The 19397-nt window shown below is 45.7% G+C and overlaps 1 protein-coding gene across 2 annotated transcripts; it reads left to right on the forward strand.

The window, feature by feature from the left end:
- Positions 1 to 2082: 2082 nt before the first annotated feature.
- On the forward strand, positions 2083 to 18991 carry alg14 (ALG14 UDP-N-acetylglucosaminyltransferase subunit). 2 transcript variants are annotated; one of them, XM_048266339.1, is made up of 4 exons: positions 2083 to 2484; positions 3138 to 3289; positions 4030 to 4152; positions 17844 to 18991. In XM_048266339.1, the coding sequence occupies exons 1-4, from the start codon at positions 2331 to 2333 to the stop codon at positions 18072 to 18074; spliced, it is 660 nt and encodes a 219-aa protein (XP_048122296.1). In that variant the 5' UTR covers positions 2083 to 2330; the 3' UTR covers positions 18075 to 18991. The 2 variants fall into 2 exon arrangements, with proteins under 2 accessions (XP_048122296.1, XP_048122297.1); XM_048266340.1 differs by having other exon boundaries at positions 2083 to 2433.
- The last annotated feature ends 406 nt before the right edge of the window (positions 18992 to 19397 follow it).

A 19397-nucleotide genomic window follows, 5' to 3' on the forward strand; every position in this document is an offset into this window, starting at 1 on the left:
TTTATCACTAGCAGGTTAGACTACTGCAATGCACTTTTCACTGGTCTTCCCAAAAAACATCTAAAGAAATTGGCACTCATACAGAACTCTGCGGCTAGACTTTTAACTAAGACCAAGAAGAGAGAACACATCACCCCTGTGTTGGCTGAACTGCACTGGCTCCCTATTTCCTATAGAATTGATTTTAAGGTTATGTTAATTACTTACAAAGCTCTGAATGGCATAGCACCTTCATATATCTCTGAGCTTTTAATATCTTATCAACCACAATGGAAACTTAGATCATCCAATTCTAATCTTTTAATCAAAGTCAAAGTCAAAGTCAAAGTCTGCTTTATTGTCAATTTCTTCACATGTCAAGACATAAAGAGATCGAAATTGCGTTTCCTACTATCCCACGGTGGAGACAAGACATATTTTACCAATTAGGTCCACAGACAAACATAACATTCAAGTAAACAATATAAAAAGTAAAAATAAGCAGGCACATACAATGAAGAAATAAGAGCAGCAAAATTTGGTAGAAATTGTGCAATTGTGCATACAGTAGACAGTCAATATAATAGTGCAAAAGTCAGGCCAATAAATGGCTGAGGTAGTTTTGTTTGACCTAAGTATGCAAGTGGCATAGTGGTGCAAGTTATGTAAGAGCAGCAGAAGTGTGTTCAGAAGTGTTCAGGACAACAGGACAACAACAACAAGTTGCAAGTGTGCAAGTGTACAAGTGGAGTAGTGCAAGTGGAGTAGTGCAAGGCAGCCATTTTGGGTCTAAAAGTCCAGGATGTGATGTAGCTGAGGGTGGAGGGGAGGAGAGGGGGGAGAGTTCAGGATCCTAACAGCCTGGTGTATGAAGCTGTTGGTGAGTCTGGTGGTGCTGGGAGGGCGAGGCTTCTGTACCTCTTCCCAGAGGGCAGTAGATCAAACAAATTGTGGCGCGGGGTGACTTGCATCACTCACAATTTTGGTCGCCTTGCAGGTGAGGTGGGAGGTGTAAATGTCCTTTAGGGAGGGAGAGAAGCACCAATAATCCTTCCAGCTGTGTTCACTATGCTGCAGGGCTTTCCTGTTGTATTCAGTGCAGCTTCCGCCCCACACAGCGATACAGCTGGAGAGGATGCTCTCAATGGTGCCTCAAATCGTACCTAATCGTACCCAAAGTGCTCCACAAACAAAGTGGAGAAGCTGCTTTTATCCATTATGCCCCTAAACTATGGAACACCCTGCCTCTGTACATCAAGCAGGCGAAGTTCAGTAAATATTTTGAAAAAGATCTGAAAACATACCTGTACAGGAAAGCTTTTAGTTAACTCATGTTATCCTGTAGACTACTTTTTCAGATTATTCTACATCTGCTGCTATTGGAGGGCGCGAGCCAGCCAGAAGCAGATGGGCTCCCCTATTAAGTCAGGTTCTGCTCAAGGTTTCTTCCTGGAATATGGGAGTTTTCCTTGCAACAGTTGCCATATGGCTGCTTGTGGGGGTAAAGGGTTAAGGCTGCCAGTCTTATGACATGTTATTTTCTATATTTTTGATATGTTGCTGAGTGGATCATAAACGGCCCCAGCAATGAAGAAAAGTGATTGATAATGACTGACTGACTATTATTGTGTTACATGCTTCAAATGTAAAGCACTTTGAGCTGCATTCTGTGTATGAAAGGTGCTATACAAATAAAGCTTATTATTATTATTATTATTATTATTTCATGTCCCTCAAACAGGAAATACCAGCTAAACAAATAATCCACTAGGGCTACTAATGGTCCCTTTAGTCTGGGATTAGTTGCAGTCTGAGCGTGTTACTGGTCAAGAGTGTGTCACCAATTCCCACTCACCAGTGACAGCCGTTGATCCATGACAATGGATCTCTTCAAAGCTGACTAATCTAATGCAATGATCAGAAATACAAGCAGGTGTCCGTTGTTTGGAACTCTTTGTGGCAGCACAGCCACAAACTAAAAAAAAGATAAAAGAAGAAAGAAATAAGTCCATGTGAATGCATAAATTGTGCTTACAAGCAATATCCAACAGATGTCGCTCTAATCTTTACAACATTTACCCATGCCTTTACCACAAACGCGTTTTCATAGCTTTGAGCCAACGGCGTGCCGTACGGGATTGGGATTGTCACAAAGTTGTCAAACGTGTTAGCACTGTTACTTTCAATCGTACATTTTTTTACTGTGTTTGTAGACAATATTGAGGTCATTGGCTAAACCATGTCGTGGTGAGAAAATAATTAGTCAATCCATGCCGAACTAAGTAACGTTAGAGCGCCGACCCTGCAGTCTCTACCTAAGTAGCTAACAAACTTAGCTAGCTGCTAATGACATGGAACTGCAAACGTTACTACTGGGAGTATTATCTGGATGCAGTGTGATAGTCCTTTGTTTTGTTGTCCGACTTGTAGTTGTTCTACAGAAAGGTCCAGAATGTAAGCCTGGGACGAAGGGATCTGTATGTGTACTAGTCGTAGCGGGATCTGGTATGGCATAAGCAAGCGTTCTACTTTGCTAGCATTCTAACTTGCAATATTTGTATTAGCCTACGACTGTTGTCCCATGTTTATGTACATCTACTGCCACTGCTTTAAAGTCGATTGGTTTAAAGTTGCAGTTATTTTATTGTTGGTGGGTCAGATTTGCGAACTGTAGAGGAATTATCTTATTTCTGTATTGTCCTGTAACTATGCCATATGTTTATCTGAATGTTGTACAAATGTAGTAGCCCACCTGGATTCAGCCTTCTTGATTCTTGGGACTGCAGGGTAACCTTGCCTTGTCAGTTTTGTTTTCCCATGAGCAGTAGGACTTGTGCCAGTGACGTCATATTCACCCTAATGTGTCATTAATTAATTGTGCATGCCTTTATTAGGCCTATATATATTTTTTTATTTTTTTTTGTGGAGTTTTTATTACTTTTCCTTGACTATATGGCCACCTTAACTGCCATAGCTTCATGCTTGATTTGGGGAAAGATTTCTGGATTTTATAAGTCATTATTCTCATTTAATGTGAAGTCTAGTACCAACAAAACTGTTAGCCTACATAAGTAACACTATTTTTTTTATTATGCACAAGTATGCTGTAGGATTTTGTTGGGCACTTATGACGAATATGTGATTTTGTTTGTAAACAGGTGGCCATACGACTGAGATTCTGCGCTTGGTTGGAAGTTTGTCCGAATCCTACAGGCCACGGCACTATGTCATCGCGGACACAGATAAGATGAGCGAGGACAAGATCCACAGCGCTGAAAGCTGTCGAGGAGACACTCTGAAGAATCCCCAGGTCAGTAAACTCTACTGTGACCTGAGGATTCAGGCTGTAAAAGCATGCAGATTTGTGCTTACGCAGCAAGTCTTGTGCTGACACGTCATGTGGAATATATTATGCATTACTCTGTCAGGCAACACAGAGTAATGCATAATATGCAGAATGTTTTGACATCAGTTTCAAATGTTGCATCATAGGCCCTATAGGCTGGTTCATTTTAGGCTGCATGAACAGTATGCAAGTTAACGTGAATTTCAAGCATCTCTTCCAGTGTATTTTTTGGATGAAGATGAGCAATACCAAGCATTCTTAAGTGATGTAGGGCTTCAAAATCATTTTGATGGCAAACTAACTTGTAATAGAGAGAATGGCATGTAAACTTCACGTCTATGGAGAACAAGCTTTGCAATTCACTCTCCTCCGACCAGGAGAATCACAATGGCACTCTGGTGCAATAGCCTACTGTTTGTAAAAATTGTGTAATATTGTCTTGTCAGTCGACATGGCTCTTTTGAGATTATCTGTGCCGGTTTGTAAACAAATCCACATGTACCATGTGCAGGAGGAAGGGTGCACGCCACTAGTATTCACAATCGAACTCAGTCGAAGTCAGTAGACATCTCCACAACAGAGTGTTTCATTATTGCGTGTGTGTGTCTCTGTGTGTGTCTCTGTGTGTGTCTCTGTGTGTGTCTCTGTCTGTGTGTGTGTGTGTGTGATTCTGTGTGTGTGTGTGTTTGTGTTCCGTTCACCAGTACACCATTCATCGGATCCCTCGCAGTCGTGAGGTGCGCCAGTCCTGGAGCTCGTCAGTGGTCAGCACCCTGAGCGCCCTGCTCTACTCCGTGCCACTGGCCTTCCAACTGCGGCCCGATGTGGTAGGTTCATAGACCTTCTCTCCGTCACTTTCTTGTCATGCTCCTGGCTGTCCCAACAATACAGATAATCCTTAATATAAACAATCAGATAATTAAAGATAAACAATCAGATAATTATTGGGCAGCCGTGGCCCACTGGTTAGCACTCTGGACTTGAGGGTTGCCAGTTCGAGCCCTGACCAGTGGGCCGCGGCTGAAGTGCCCTTGAGCAAGGCACCTAACCCCTCACTGCTCCCTGAGCGCCGCCGAATTGTAGCAGGCAGCTCACTGCGCCTGGATTAGTGTGTGCTTTACCTCACCTAATTCACTGATTGGGTTAAATGCAGAGACCAAATTTCCCTCACGGGATCAAAAAAGTATATATACTTATACTATACTTATACTTAATCCATCACCACATAAGGCCAAGAAGTGTTCAAATGGTTTCAGTAAAGTTTAGGATTAAACCCGGAGGGTTGCCGGTTCGATCCTCGACCAGTAGGCACGGCTGAAGTGCCCTAGAGCAAGGCCCCTAACCCCTCACTGCTCCCACGGATTGGGATAAATGCAGAGACCAAATTTCCCTCACGGGATCAAAAGAGTATATATACTTATACTTACTTATACTTTGGTTGGAATACTTCAGCTAAATTGTCTCTGTGGTGTGGTTGCTATCAAGATCATATTAAAATGTCTCTTGGACTCTATATGGTTCTGTATTCTACATCTCAGGTCTTTACAAATCATGAAGCTTCCAAAGGAACGGGGATTGCTATCACGCAGTTAATTTGCAAATACATAGAAAGTTGATAGAGAACAGGTAGGTGAAGAAAGTTTTTTTGCAGTGTCTATATGGAGCCTTAATCCCCCTTTATCAGCCCTAGAGCTTGAGAGATGCTTTTGTTATTTCAGTGTTAAAACAGGTTTGGCCAGATGGACATAGCTGGAAAATGTCACAGACGGAATTGAAAATTAATTTCATCGTCTCACTATTGAGTTGTTTTTTCGTGAGGAGGTCGTTTTGATACATTAAGCTTTTGTGACGAGACCTTAAATGATCATGGAATACAGTCAAATGAAAAGCTTATTTGAGCCATTTGCCACAAATTGCCATAGGGAGGCAGTGTTGAAGCAGAAATCAGGCCTGTTGAATCGTCTGATCTCCATGATCTAATATTCATTACCTATACATCATTCATGTCTATTAGTGGACCGCATCTATTCTTAGGTTGAATGTAGTTCATCTTGAGGCTTTCTGCTGTCATAGATGAGTTCCCTCTGTGACATATAGTGACTCCATGCAGTGTTGTTTGAGTAAGCATTCACTACTCACTGTACTCGAGAACTCAAAAGTTGATTCTGCAGATGCATGCATTTTCTCAAAACACTCCCATTATATTTGGAAGGCACTCCTCCAGTTGACAGCTGGTAGACTTTTCAAATGTATTTATGAGTCAGATTTCAGATTTCTAGATGAAGCATGTGCTAGGCTGTCTCTGCAGAAACATCATACTCAATGGTGAATACAGTATATGTTTTTATCCATGCTGAGCCTTGCAATCTTGCTTTCGGAGAAGTATTCAGGGACTCATGGTGGTGTTGGTCATCTCTGATTGCACTGGGGATGTGTTTCATGTCAGCTATAGAGAGAGTTACCATAAAGTCTGATTCCAGCCTGATGGTGGTGATTCAATCGGCATTAGCGCATCAGGAGCCATTCCACGCTGACCAGTGGGTGAGGCTTTTGTGTTCCACCCCACAGCCTCATCGGTTGGCCTAGACTGATCCTGGACACTTCTGACCTGATTACTGATTACTGATCATGCCCCTGTGAGCCAGAGATCACTGTCAGCGGGAAAAAAAAAAAGATTGGATTGGATAGTCTGGATAGATTAAAGAGCGCTGTTCTCCCCCAGCGGTAAGAGGGGGAAAGTGATTGAGTGAGTGGAGAGAAAGGAGAGAAAAGGGGGGCTGGGGAAAGGAGAAGTGGCGCTTAAATTGTTCTGCAGGAATGAACAGTGGAGGCAGGCAGACAGACAGCAGCCCCCCCTCTCTCTCTCTCACACACTCCTCTCCTCTGCTCTCTCTCTCTCTCTCTCTCTCTCTCTCTCACTCCTCTCCTCTGCTCTCCGCTCTTCCCCCTGTTGTTGTATAATGGTGGGGGCCGACCGAGGGGAGATGGGGAGCAGCAGAGCGGGGAGCGGGAACAGGAGGGGGAGGGGGAGGGGGAGGGGGAGGGTGGTGGGTGGTGGGGGATCTTGTTCGCAGGATGTGGCAGGACCTGACTGGCTCCTCCGCCAGCTGTGAGCCTCCGGCTTTCTCCGCTCGCGGCAGGGAGGGGCCAAAACAGTGTTGGATTTCGCCATTGCCACGACAACTGGAGAGAGGGGGTGGGCTAGGGATTGAGCCTGGGGGGGTGTGTGTGTGTGTGTGTGTGTGATTGAGAGTGACTACTAGGAACCCACTACTTGTCTGCAGCTGAGAAAGGTGGACCAGTGTACAAGACAAAAGGCCTAAAGAGGGTTGACTGTAGACTTGCGGGAAAGCTGAGTTAGAGGAACTGTGCGTGTGTGTGTGTGTGTGTGTGTGTGTGTGTGTGTGTGTGTGTGTGTGTGTGTGTGTGTGTGTGTGTGTGTGTGTGTGTGTGTGTGTGTGTGTGTGTGTGTAGTGTGTAGTGTGTAAGAATGAGAGAGAAAGTGAAAGTCAGCCAAACTGAAAGATTAGGCTCAGCAGGGTTAGATCAGCCTGACCTGTCAGAGCCGGACTGCCTACTGCTCCCTAATCTCTAATTAGCGTCCATTCTTCATCGGCTGCCGTCATTTTCCACTCCTCCTTTCAGCTCTGGCCACTGGCAGGAAGAAGAGGGGGAGAGTAAAAAAATGAAAGAGGGAAAAAGGAGAGGTGGAGTGAATGGTGGAGGGATGAGTGAATGGTGGAGGGATGAGTGAATGGTGGAGGATGAGTGATGAGTGAATGGTGGGGTGATGAGTGAATGGTGGGGTGATGAGTGAATGGTGGAGTGATGAGTGAATGGTGGAGTGATGAGTGATGATGGGTGATGAGTGAATGGTGGGGTGATGAGTGAATGGTGGAGTGATGAGTGAATGGTGGGGTGGAGTGATGAGTGATGAGTGAATGGTGGGGTGATGAGTGATGAGTGAATGGTGGGGTGATGAGTGAATGGTGGAGTGATGAGTGATGAGTGAATGGTGGGGTGATGAGTGAATGGTGGAGTGATGAGTGAATGGTGGAGTGAATGGTGGGGTGATGAGTGAATGGTTCACAGAGTTTTCCAGGAAAACCTGAAGGGACGCTGTTGTGACTTTGTGACAAATTTCTATAGCTTATTACACACACACACACACACACACACACAACACACACAATAAAAAACACACACACCCTTTTGATCTGATAACCATCTGTCACAGCTGGAAATTTGGAATTCTAACCTATTAACCCAGTACACTAATGGTGTAAAAAACCTGTCGCGTGGACAGTTTTTTTCAGAGGGACCATGTAATTTTTTTTTTTTTTTTTTTTTTTTTTTTTTTTGATGTCAGAAATTCCGTAATGGAGTTAGCACCATCTCACGTTACCACATTGGCCTCTATCTGCCTTAGTGGCTGTGGCCACTAACTTCCTTTTCAGTCCCGGTGTGTGCCTCCGTCAGCCCCTCTTCAGCAGACTGTTGTTTTAAAAAGGGTCCCCCCTCGTCCCGCGCTGGTCCATTAGGCCGCGTGGGTCAGCTCTTGGGGGAGCACATTCCTGGGTATGCGTCCGAAAGTCCTCCTCTTCCTCTCTTCTCCTCTCTGGTCTGTCTGTTTGTTTTTACCAAACTTGAGCATGTCTCGGACAGAGCTGGGAGCTGGAGAGGGATTGGATGCTGGCTGGCGAGAGAGAGAGTGGGCCTCACAGCAGCCCTTTTCTTTGGGCTGAACGAGATGGGGACGCATTCCGGGGCGCGGTCCGTCCAAACGCGGGGGTCACCCCTGAAGGAGGGTGGGGGGATACTGGTGAAGAAGAGATGTTTTTTTTAGGCATTCTCTTGACCATAAATAGGCATGTGTGAGATCACAGCAGCCTCTTAACTCTCCATACTGCTGACACCCCCCCCCCCACACACACACACACACACACACACACATACACACACACACACACACACACAAACACACCACCTCCAGATGTGTCAGCACAATCCTTACTGCTGACTGTGTCCCCAAAGTAACTTCATGATGGAAGCAGCACTGTCTGGGCCCAGCTAGAGTGAGGGAGAAGGAGGAGGAGTGTGGGGGTCAAGATCATCATCATTCCGTCCATCGTTCCTACTGTTTCTCCCAACTTTGCTTATGTAACTAATTGAGAAATATGCCTTTCTTTTCTCCCCTGTAAAGCCTACTCGACTTTCCCTCAGGCTATCACTAACACATGGAGAGTAAGGGAGAGTATACAAGGTCACAGATGCCTTTTATAAAGCGTTGTTTAGACTAGCGCGGGGGCGATTAACTGATGCCAAACACCGGCAGTGTGGCACACTCAAGACATGGCAAGTAGTGACACTGGTGTTGCTGTGGCGATGCTTTACATAACTGGGCTGCTGAGGCTGTGCACTGCGTGCCGGGGGTTTAGCAGTCCAGGGAAATTGAATGGCCCTCCGAGGCCTACAGGTCGATGCTATCAGGCTGAAAGGCACAGTTTGTGCCGGCGGGGCTTTTCGTCTACCTGGAACCGTTCCAAAAGCATGGCGGTTATCCAAGGAGCGTTCTGTCTCCTGCCATATCTGACTGTCCACTCCTCATTTTTTCGTTCCGGCTCTCTTTCTGTTTTTTTTGTCTTCCTCTGCTCTTCCTCTTTGAGTCTTTTAGTTCTTTGTCTTCTCTTTGCTCTGGCCTCTGTTTGTCAGACACTGTAGATTGAACATCCTTGCCTTAGATGCTGACCTCCTTTGTCTCCCACCAAAGAATTTGTTTTAGATCTTCCCGACTTTGTGGATGGATCGAATGAATGCCCTTTGGCCAAAATGTATTACCCCATGCAGAAACTAAATGAAATCAGACAACCCACTAAACCACCAACCCCCTCCCAATAAATGAATAAATAAATAAAAAGACAGCACATGTGACACAGTAGCTTTTGAGTCATATGATTAACAAAAACAAATAACTGGGCCACCAGGCCCCTCATCCACATGCAGTTCCCTTCTGACCATCCCCTCGGTGAAGGAGGGAGAGCTGCTGGAGGAGGACTCTGCCGTGCTTCATCGGCTCCGTTTTTCCACATTTCTGTTTTCCTACTGAGCGCTGCTGCCGCTCGGCCTGCCATATGTTTCATCTTAACCTTATTAGGAAATAGTTAAAGAGGGGAATGGGAACAGGAATAGAATGGGATGAGATGGATCGCAATTTCACAGGCTTTGTTTGAGGAAAGATTACTACCAAATCGTCGGATCATTGTTTTCGCTCCTTCCTCGCCGCGGACATGCTATGTTCCAGCAGACAAGTTGATTGACAGCCGCAATCAGCTGCCAGGGGTCGAGATTCTGTGTGAATGCTTGTGAGGAGCTGTGAATGCTGGCGTAACCCTGAGATATTCCTTTTGCAGTATTAGCATTTGTGCGCTATATTACTGTAGCAGCAGTGAATATCATTTCCACATTTTAACAGTTCTTTGTCGTTAAGTTACATTTGCAGCGTAGCAGAGAGTCAATGAAAGATCTGGGATAGATCATCATAGGCTGTGGTAATCAGTGTGGTCGACCAAATCAGAGGAGTCTCAAACAAGCAGAGCTCGATATGTTTTAGACAAGCCGGCCATCTGTTTAAACAGACCCATAGCGACATCTCTGCAGCAGTTCCAACATGGCCCCCGACCTGCTCCCCTCTGTGGCGTTTCCAGCTGTCAAAAATAATAATAACAGCGGAGTCGTATATGCAGACAGCGATGCAAAACAGCTGTACAAACCCTCCGATATATCAAGGAGAGACACCCATGTAAGGGATATCGGCTGTGTGCTGGAACGGAAAAGAGGAATAGTCCCCTATAGTCTTTCATGTGAACTGATGAATTTTCCGTCGTCTTGCAAAATGTCTCGTTGGAAATTTATAGCGTTCTTTTTTAAGGTTCTCGAACTTGTTCTACGCTGCGAGCTCTCCATTGGATGATTTCAAGAGGAGTTCCACTTCAGAAGGTTACAAATGGCCGTGGCCTACTGGTTAGCGCTTCGGACTTGTAACCGGAGGGTTGCCGGTTCGAACCCCGACCAGTAGGCACGGCTGAAGTGCCCTTGAGCAAGGCACCTAACCCCTCACTGCTCCCCGAAATGCTGTTGTTGCAGGCAGCTCACCGCGCCGAATTAGTGTGTGCTTCACCTCACTGTGTGTTCACTAATTCACGGATTGGGATAAATGCAGAGACCAAATTTCCCTCACAGGAAAAAGAGTATATATACTTATACTTAGACTATAAATAAAATCTGGACAAAGAGCCATCAAACACCTTTAGGGTGTGCGTTTTCTTTGTGAGTTAGCCATTCGAGACCTCAGCCCTGCTATCTATCTGTCCTCGCTGCTTAAAAGCGGCCATCGTCGAATGTTGACACGGTGAGATGTTGTTTGCTTAGCAGCTCTCTGTTAGTGTTGCCGTCTGCACACACACATTCGAGAGAACACTCTTCCCACCAAGGCCCTCTGTGTAGTAGTCAGAACGAGACTACAATTCCCAGTGTTGCGATAACAAAGGATAACTCGAGGCTAGTATTTAATTGGGCTGCTGTCGTCTGTGCTTAGACTCTATGCAGGTCTTATCATCTCACTGGAACTTTGGTGAAACATGTTGAAACATGGTGAAACACACCTGCTGTCTAGTCGGGCGAGGCATTGACTCACCTCGTCTGCTCTTGGTGGTTGATTCAGAAAGTGACACGCTAGCTGACGACAGGTGAGCACACCTCCTGATAATATATTTGGGGGCGATGATATATGTCTCCCACCACGGTGACCTCATCAGGTGTGTGATTCCTCACCTGTCTCAACAGCTCAGCCTCGGACTGTCTTCTTTCCTCTTTCAAGGAGGTGTGTGTGTGCCTCAACAGAGCAGCCTGAGTCTGTAGTGTTCCTTATTACTGTCAAATGTCTCTCTGTCTCTCCCTCTCTCTCTCTGACCCACACGCTTTCTCACGTAGACGCTTGCTATGTGCACTGTTACGGAATTTCATTCTGGTGGGCTTAGGTCATCAGCAAGCGCACGTGACATGCGCCTGTAATTTTCAGCTGTCACCAGAGCGCAATTCTCCGGGCCAGTGAGAGCTGCCGCACAACATGGCAATGCTCTGACAAGCATTTCCCCTGCGGGTGTCTGTGTGTGTGTATACACACATAATAGTTTTCTGAGACTACCCAGCTGCGCGTTGTTTATCAACTGAAAAGATAAGCTGCAGATAGCATTTCAGTGCTGCTCTTTGTAACGATTAGTGAAGAGCAGCCAAGGGCCTCTTTCCCCAAAAGGATTGCGGCACTAAAGTCATTATTATGTTAAAATAACTGGATATTTCCTTGCTGTGAGATAGGTGTGACATGTCTTGCTTGTTTCTGTGTATCCAGATGTGCCTATATAGAATACAGCTATAAGGTGACATTGGCCATACTCCTTTAGTCATTGAAATAATGTCACATGCCTTTGTCACATATGTGATATTATAGTATATGCATTGTCATTAATGTGAGTAACACTGTCAAGCTGCAGCATGTTCTGTATGGCATATGTATTGAGGGATGTGTGTCTTCAATGCTTGCACAGATACTGTAAGTGGGTTAAAAATTGAGTTCATGTGTGTTCAATGTGTCTTCATGGTTATGGTTATGGTTATGGGATTTGGCAGACGCCTTTGTCCAAAGCGACATGGATGGGGTATGGGTCCACAGAGCTTGTCACAAAATGCCCCAAACCTGCATTGTGCTCGTATGCATTAGTGGTATCTGGTTGTGTTAAAAGTGTGCATTTGTGCATTTCTCTGCCAGTTAGCTGTAAACAGCGAGTAGTGAGTGAGTGAGTTCGGGAGGGAGTGAGTGAGCAGTGGGCTGAATGGCGTGTGTTTTCGAGCGCTCTGGGCAGAAAGGCCCAGAGGGGTGCCGGCCTGCCGGGCAGAGCTTGTTGTCCCAACCCCCTGGACGCTGCCAGCTAAAGCATGCGCGGAATGTTCCGGCCCAGGTTTATGAATGCGGCGCTACACTAGCGAACGGCAGGCTTCACAGAGAATGCTGCACTAGCGAACGGCAGGCTTCACAGAGAAGGCAGGCTTCACAGAGAATGCTGCACTAGCGAACGGCAGGCTTCACAGAGAATGTTGCCTCGCCGCATGTCATTCTTTCTCTCCAACTCCATCTCTTTAACTTGTCTCTCTCACACGTCTCTCTTTCCTGTCTCTGTCTTTCATCCCCTGTTTCTCCTTCAACTTGTTTTTTTCCCCCTCTTCTCTCTCCCTCCCTCTCTTTATTCCTCTCTCTCCCTCTCTCTGTCTCACTCTCTCCCTCCCTTCCTCTCTCTGTCCGTCTGTCTTTCGCAAAACCACCAGTGCTTCCAGAGGCGAGTTAATGCTCCAATCCACCCCAATAACCCAAGTCATCTTCCAGCCCAGCAAGAGACGCATTTTTTCCTAGACGACGTCATGTGAAACAGAGAGGTTGCGGGTGGGGGTGGGGTGGATGAGCGCACCCGCAGCAGCAGCAGTAGTCAGATGTCAGAGGTCACGTCTCGGCCGCCACCAGTAACGCACCGCAGGCCGCTCTTCTTGGTGGCTGTAACGCACCTTAGAAAACTGTGAATTAGAGGTCATCCAAGATGACCTCACCTCAATCCCCAGACCCTTCGAAAAGTTAATTATGGACAAGAAATGTGGTTCTGTCACGAAGCTGGCGGCTTTTAGTCGTCCTTGCAGCTCTCTTGTTACACCCTCCTCACAGCTGCCTGTGTTACGAGGGAGAGCAGTGACAGCAGTGTGTGTGTCTGTGTGTGTGTGTGTGTGTGTGTGTGTGTGTCCCTTTACAGGAGGTGATTTATTTTCTGTTGACTGTTCACATTGTCCCCAGGCCAGTTTGCACCCTCATGTTTACTGATGATCGCTGTTTTTTTTTTTTTTTTTTTCTGAGACCAGCCTGCAAATGTTCCTCTGATTGCTGTGAGCCAGAAGCCATAACCCCCTCCAAGCCTGACGCACCACCTCACTGCAGGGTGTCGATGACCTCATCTCCATTCGGCTACTTCTAAAATCTTTTATGGACACAAATGTTACATAGTCTAAGACCCAGTGGAATAATTCTGGACTGATACCAAGCTCTCTCTAAACTTGCTATGTCTATTATTGCTGGGTTTCTGTGCTGCTGCTTGTAGGCCCTGTGTCGGTTTGTGTTGTGGGCTGTATTGTGACAGTTGTCCCTTTTGGGATCAGTCCGTCTAAGTTGTTCAAGGGTTTTTATTGGATGTTATTATGACCGCCACGCAGCGAATGTCCAAATTTCCGTCAAGGATTCCCGGGACACTGTAAGACCGGGGTACACGAAACTTGGTGGGCGTGTAACCCCACATGGATAGCATGGAACCTCCTGGACTGCTGGACTGGACCCCCCGAAAGGAGGGTAGGGCAGACACAGTTTTCTGTGAATATCTCGAGAACCGTAGGGTTTAGGAGGACCATTTTTTTTTGTATGTTGATCTCAAAGGGCCATGTCAACCCATTCCATAACCACTCATTTCATGTATAAGCCACCTAGTTAAACACAAAAAAAAGTAAAAATGAGGTGTTGTAATCGCGAGGTATCTGTGACCCTAACATAGTCAAAACTGCACGAAATTGGAAGTGTAGGATCATTATGACACCCTCTGAATGCACGCCAAGTTTCGTGGAATTCCGTTCATGGGGGGCCACACAATAAATTAAATTTATGTTACTATACACCAACTGGCCTGTAGGTGGCCGGAGACAGTTTTCTGTGAATATCTTGAGAACCGTAGGGCCTAGGAGGTTCAATTTGTTTTTGTATGTTGGTCTTAAGGGGGCATGTCAACCTATCCCATTACCACTTATTTCATGTATAGCGCCACCTAGTTAAAAATTAAAAAGGAAAACATTAGGTGTTTTCATCACAATATCTCTGGCTGACATGGTCAAAACTGCACGAAATTGAAAGTGTAGGATCATTATGACCACCTCCGAATGCAAGCCAAGTTTCGTGGACTTTCGTTCATGGGGGGCCTTAAATTATTTTATTGTATGTGTACATTTAGTGACCGTACACCAACAAGGATTCCCGGGACACTGAAAGACCGGGTACCGAGCAATTGGTGGGCATGTAACCCACATGGATAGCATGGAACCATCGCTTTTCTTTTTTGATCTGTAGCCCCCCCCAGCTGGACTGGACCCCGAAAAGGAGGGTAGGCATGCCCCACATGGATAGCATGGAACCAGTTTTCTGTAGAATATCTTGGGCAGACACAGTTTTCTGTGAATATCTTGAGAACCGTAGGGCCTAGGATGACCAATTTTTTGCGTATGTTTGCCTCCAGGGGTCATGTAAACCCATTCCATATGCACACATGTGCATAAACAGATACACACGCACACACATTCACAGTAATCCTACGTATGACACATACTCACACAGTAGACAAATATACGCATGCATCCACATGCACACACACAGGCACATAAACAGGCAAACACACATGCACATGCACGCACACACACCCACCCACACACCCACACACACATAAACATAAACATGTACATGCACACAATTCAAGAATTTCTCAGAATTATGAACAGGCAAGATGGGGGTGGGGTTGTATAAAATGTATATTACATGTGAAATCTATGAACTAATCATGTTTTGGTACTTGTTGTCTAGCAGATACCAGTGAGAATTGAGTGTGCATAATGCAATTCAGTGAGACAGTTAGAATCATATATGCTTTTCAGCGTGACTTATTTTTGTGGAAAACATGTGCTGGACTGGGCGGCGGTCATATTTTGTACCGCTCTGCGGTACATCTAGTTCTTACAGTTACTGTAGATGTCTTGACTTAGACTTTGGGAGATTTTTTTTCTATGGAAAGTGATTTATTTGGTATTTTTATATCTGTCAGACCACCTTAAATCCGGTTACAGTGTGAAAAGAACAGGCTAAACAGTACAGTACAGTTGATTTTCAGTATCAACAAAACACACTTCTACCCACAGAACCCTTTTATCTCCTCCATTGCACTCTCCCAGGTGATATTAAGCTGTGTCTGTCTGACATAAAGTCTGTTAAAGAAACTTAACAGAAATCTCAGTAAGGGACAATATCATCAGGGAACCTAGCAACTGAACCTTCATCCCAATGTAATGAGTCTATCAACTTGGTCCCTCTTGCACAAAAGATCCACTGTTGTCTCAGCTCCCCCTCCCACCTAGCCTGTGAGCCAGGGGGGTTGGGACAGGGCAGTGTGACTGGAAGCACAGTCCATGCCTCCTCCAAGATGGTCTGGCAGCTTTTGGGATGGATTCTCCAGACCCTGTCTCCTCGCTCTGCAGCAGTCTGCCGGCCTTCCTGTGTAGCTCCACACACCATAACTGTCACAAGTGTGATTATACAGACTGATCCATCACCCCCTCATACACACACACTCATACACACATTCACACACACACACTCATACACACACACACATACACACACACACACACTCATTCTCACACACTCATACACACACACACACACTCATACACACACTCATACACACACACACACACACACACATTCACACACACACAAACTCATACACACACACACATACACACACACACTCATTCTCACACACTCATACACACACACACACACACACACACACACACACACACACACATTCACACACACACACACATTCACACATTCACACACACACAAACTCATACACACACACACACACACACACACTCATTCTCACACACTCATACACACACACACACACACACACACACACACACACACACACACATTCACACACACACACACACACATTCACACACACACACTCATACACATTGATACACATTCACATTCACACACACATTACACACACATATACACACACACACACACACATTCACACACACACACACACATTCACACACACACAAACTCATACACACACACACACACACACACACACATTCACACACACACACACATACACACACACACACACATACACACACACACACACACACACACACACACACACACACACATTCACACACATACACACACACATTCACACACACACACATACACACACACACACACACACACTCATACACACACTCGCACGACACACAAGAGGTACAGTAATCTCTGATCTGATCACGTCGGGAGACAAGGGTGTCGTGACGTCGTGTGTTCCGTTCCCAGCGCAAGTAGAGGCCCGTTTTGTAAGTAAGGGATAATGTATAGAACGCCTATGGCATCAAAATTACCATCACCGGTCATTACTGGGAAAATAAGTCCCAACAGGGTGAACCGGACCCCGACGCACAGCGGAGGGGTCTTGTTCCTCCCTGAAGGGACTTATTTTCCCAATAATGACCGGCGTTCTATACATTATCCCGCTTATTACACGGCTACTTGCCAAAACGAAGCAATAAATTCCCCACGATGTGACTCTTTAGCCTACATAGCCTAGGCTATAGCCTATTTGTTACCGTTTCATCGTGGCTTTTGGTGAGAAACAAATAGTTTGCAACAGCACATGCTGAAATTGAATCAAACATTCTTTAGAACACAGCTGATCAACCGTCTGCTTTCACTTTTGAAGATAGATCGATAGATAGATACTTTATTGATCCCCAGGGGAAATTCAAGGTCTCAGCAGCATACATACAACACAAACACATTCTTTAACAGCAGAAAGAGTAACTAAAGTAGATAATATAAAAACACAACTAAGGGTTGTGAATGAAGTTCCAGTCCTTGCGCAGTAATATGAAAGACGTAAATTAGAAGCACAAAACCCATTTTCCTTGACAGCGGTCTGTTATACTTAGCAACGGTCTGTTATTGAGAATTAGCAGACCGCCGAACGTTGGGAAGGCCCATTCAAGTGAATGGAGCATTCTGCAGCACTCTGAAGAGCCGTGTAATAACGCTGCCTAACAGAACATCCAGCTGAACTATAGTAATGAACACTACTTTAATCATTTCCATATTTAATGTTACGCACATATTTAATTTGCGGGAGTGCAGTGAATCATCGGTTTGTTCCAAGACTTCGCTGACGCACCCTCTCTCATCCCGCCCGCTCCCGCAAAGAGCTTTCAAAAGTTGTCCCGCGCCGCACTCTTTTGCATCGGGACCCGCGGGTCTACCGCGGGAGTGCAGACCTCTACCTAGCCCTATATTTCTGAGTCTTGCAACCATTTGTATGTGTATGTGTATGTGTGTGTATGTCTGTATGTGTATGTGTGTCTGTATGTGTATTTCTGTATGTGTATGTGTGTGTCTGTGTGTGTGTGTATGTGTATGTATGTATATGTATGCGTGTACGCGTGTGTGTGTATGTGTATGTATGCGTGTACGTGTTTGTGTATGTATGCGTGTATGTGTGTGTGTGCGTGCAGATGTATATTTCTGAGCCTTTGCAACCCTACATTTCTATGTGTATGTGTGTCGTTTCAGGTGCTGTGTAACGGGCCAGGAACGTGTGTGCCTCTGTGTGCGGCCGGGCTAATGCTCGGGATCCTGGGACTGAAGAGGGTGGTGCTGGTCTACGTGGAGAGCATTTGCCGTGTGGAGACCCTATCTCTTTCCGGAAAGATCCTCTACCACCTGGCGGACTACTTCTTTGTGCAGTGGGCCAGCCTAAAGGACAAATATCCTAAAGCAATTTACATGGGGAGGATTGTGTAATCATAACTCCAGTTTTTGAACTCAACTGGACCATACTCAAGACTTCTTTTTTTATGTAAATCATGTGTACACAGATGTAATGGTGCAAGTGGGGTTGATCATTTGGTGGTAGTTAGTGTATTTGTGTCATTGAACTTTGCCATTGATCTTGTCATCTAACTCGTGGTCTGGCACAACCATTTGTGTGAAACTGGGAAAATGTTACATCAGGTTTTAGCTATTTGGAAAATGACATCCACTCAAGAACTGTAAACGGTGTCCAATACCGACAGCGAGGCGTAGGTGAAACTGCTTCATGCCTAAATCAAGAAGCCCTTGTTGTGAAGTTGCCAAGGCTTTCCTCTCCGGCTCTCTCTCTCTCGAATGTAACTGTGCAGCCGTGAAGTGACAGGCCGACGGCCGCCTCGGCGCTCTCGATGCCGTGACCGCTCCCCGCCACTCCCCACGCAGAAGAAAAGGCAAGACTCCGCAGGACAGCTGTAGCTAGCGCAGATGGCATCTGCAGAGGGACACCTCCACGAGGAAACACTTCTGAGCAGAGCTGACAGGGCTGCATTGTTCTGCAATGACGGGCTGCATTTGGTCTGAATAGAATTGGAAAAAGAATTGATGAGGAACTGATGTGTATTTCTTTCATCATCATGATTATTTTTTGTTTTGTTGAAGTTTGGTCTAATAACCCCTTTGAATCCTGTGCTGTGGGATGTGCAGATTCGCAGCTTACTTACTACAGTGCTACATGCCGAGCAAAGTCATATGTTATCATAGAGACAAATAAGACATGCTGGGTGTGTTGGTTTTTCTTTAGATCTGAATGAGGAATTATTCATGCATTTGCAAACATCAGTTGCATTTCCTGGAAACTGTGTATGGGTGCAGTTCTCAGAGATTAAATCAACTCTGCTGTTTCACTTAAATATTAGTCAACTTTGATCATAGGAATTGGTCACACTTGCTGTAGAAACCAACAGCTGAAGGGACATTCTCACTGCCCATGCTAAAAGTTATGCTCTCTCAAGGTTCATTTTGACATCTTCTCAGGACAGGCTTCCAAATGGGGCAGATTTTCCATTGTTTGGGATTTCCTGTCCCTCGCCTGTGATGGACCTCTTCAAGCAGAGTTTACCCAGAGAGGAAGTGAGCTGAATAATTGAAATGTTTGGTTTTACAACAGCAATAAGAGGGGGGGAGGGGAGGGGGAGGGGGGGGGGGGGGGGGGGGGGTCTGGGGGGGGGAGGGAAGGAAAACCATGGATTTGCAGAAAGATGGGCTATTTTGGGCCTTATCTTTGCACACCAGCAGAGGCCACACACACTGCTACAG

Source organism: Alosa alosa, chromosome 16, assembly GCF_017589495.1.
Source record: "Alosa alosa isolate M-15738 ecotype Scorff River chromosome 16, AALO_Geno_1.1, whole genome shotgun sequence".
NCBI classification, from domain to species: domain Eukaryota; kingdom Metazoa; phylum Chordata; class Actinopteri; order Clupeiformes; family Clupeidae; genus Alosa; species Alosa alosa.

What these genes read in the sequence shown, in the direction of transcription:
- alg14 (XM_048266339.1), top strand. Translation starts at nt 2,331, where the DNA reads ATGGAACTGCAAACGTTACTACTGGGAGTATTATCTGGATGCAGTGTG. An exon ending in ACACTCTGAAGAATCCCCAG is followed by an intron (nt 3,290 to 4,029) that starts GTCAGTAAACTC and finishes TCCGTTCACCAG; the next exon opens with TACACCATTCATCGGATCCC. An exon ending in TCCAACTGCGGCCCGATGTG is followed by an intron (nt 4,153 to 17,843) that starts GTAGGTTCATAG and finishes GTGTCGTTTCAG; the next exon opens with GTGCTGTGTAACGGGCCAGG.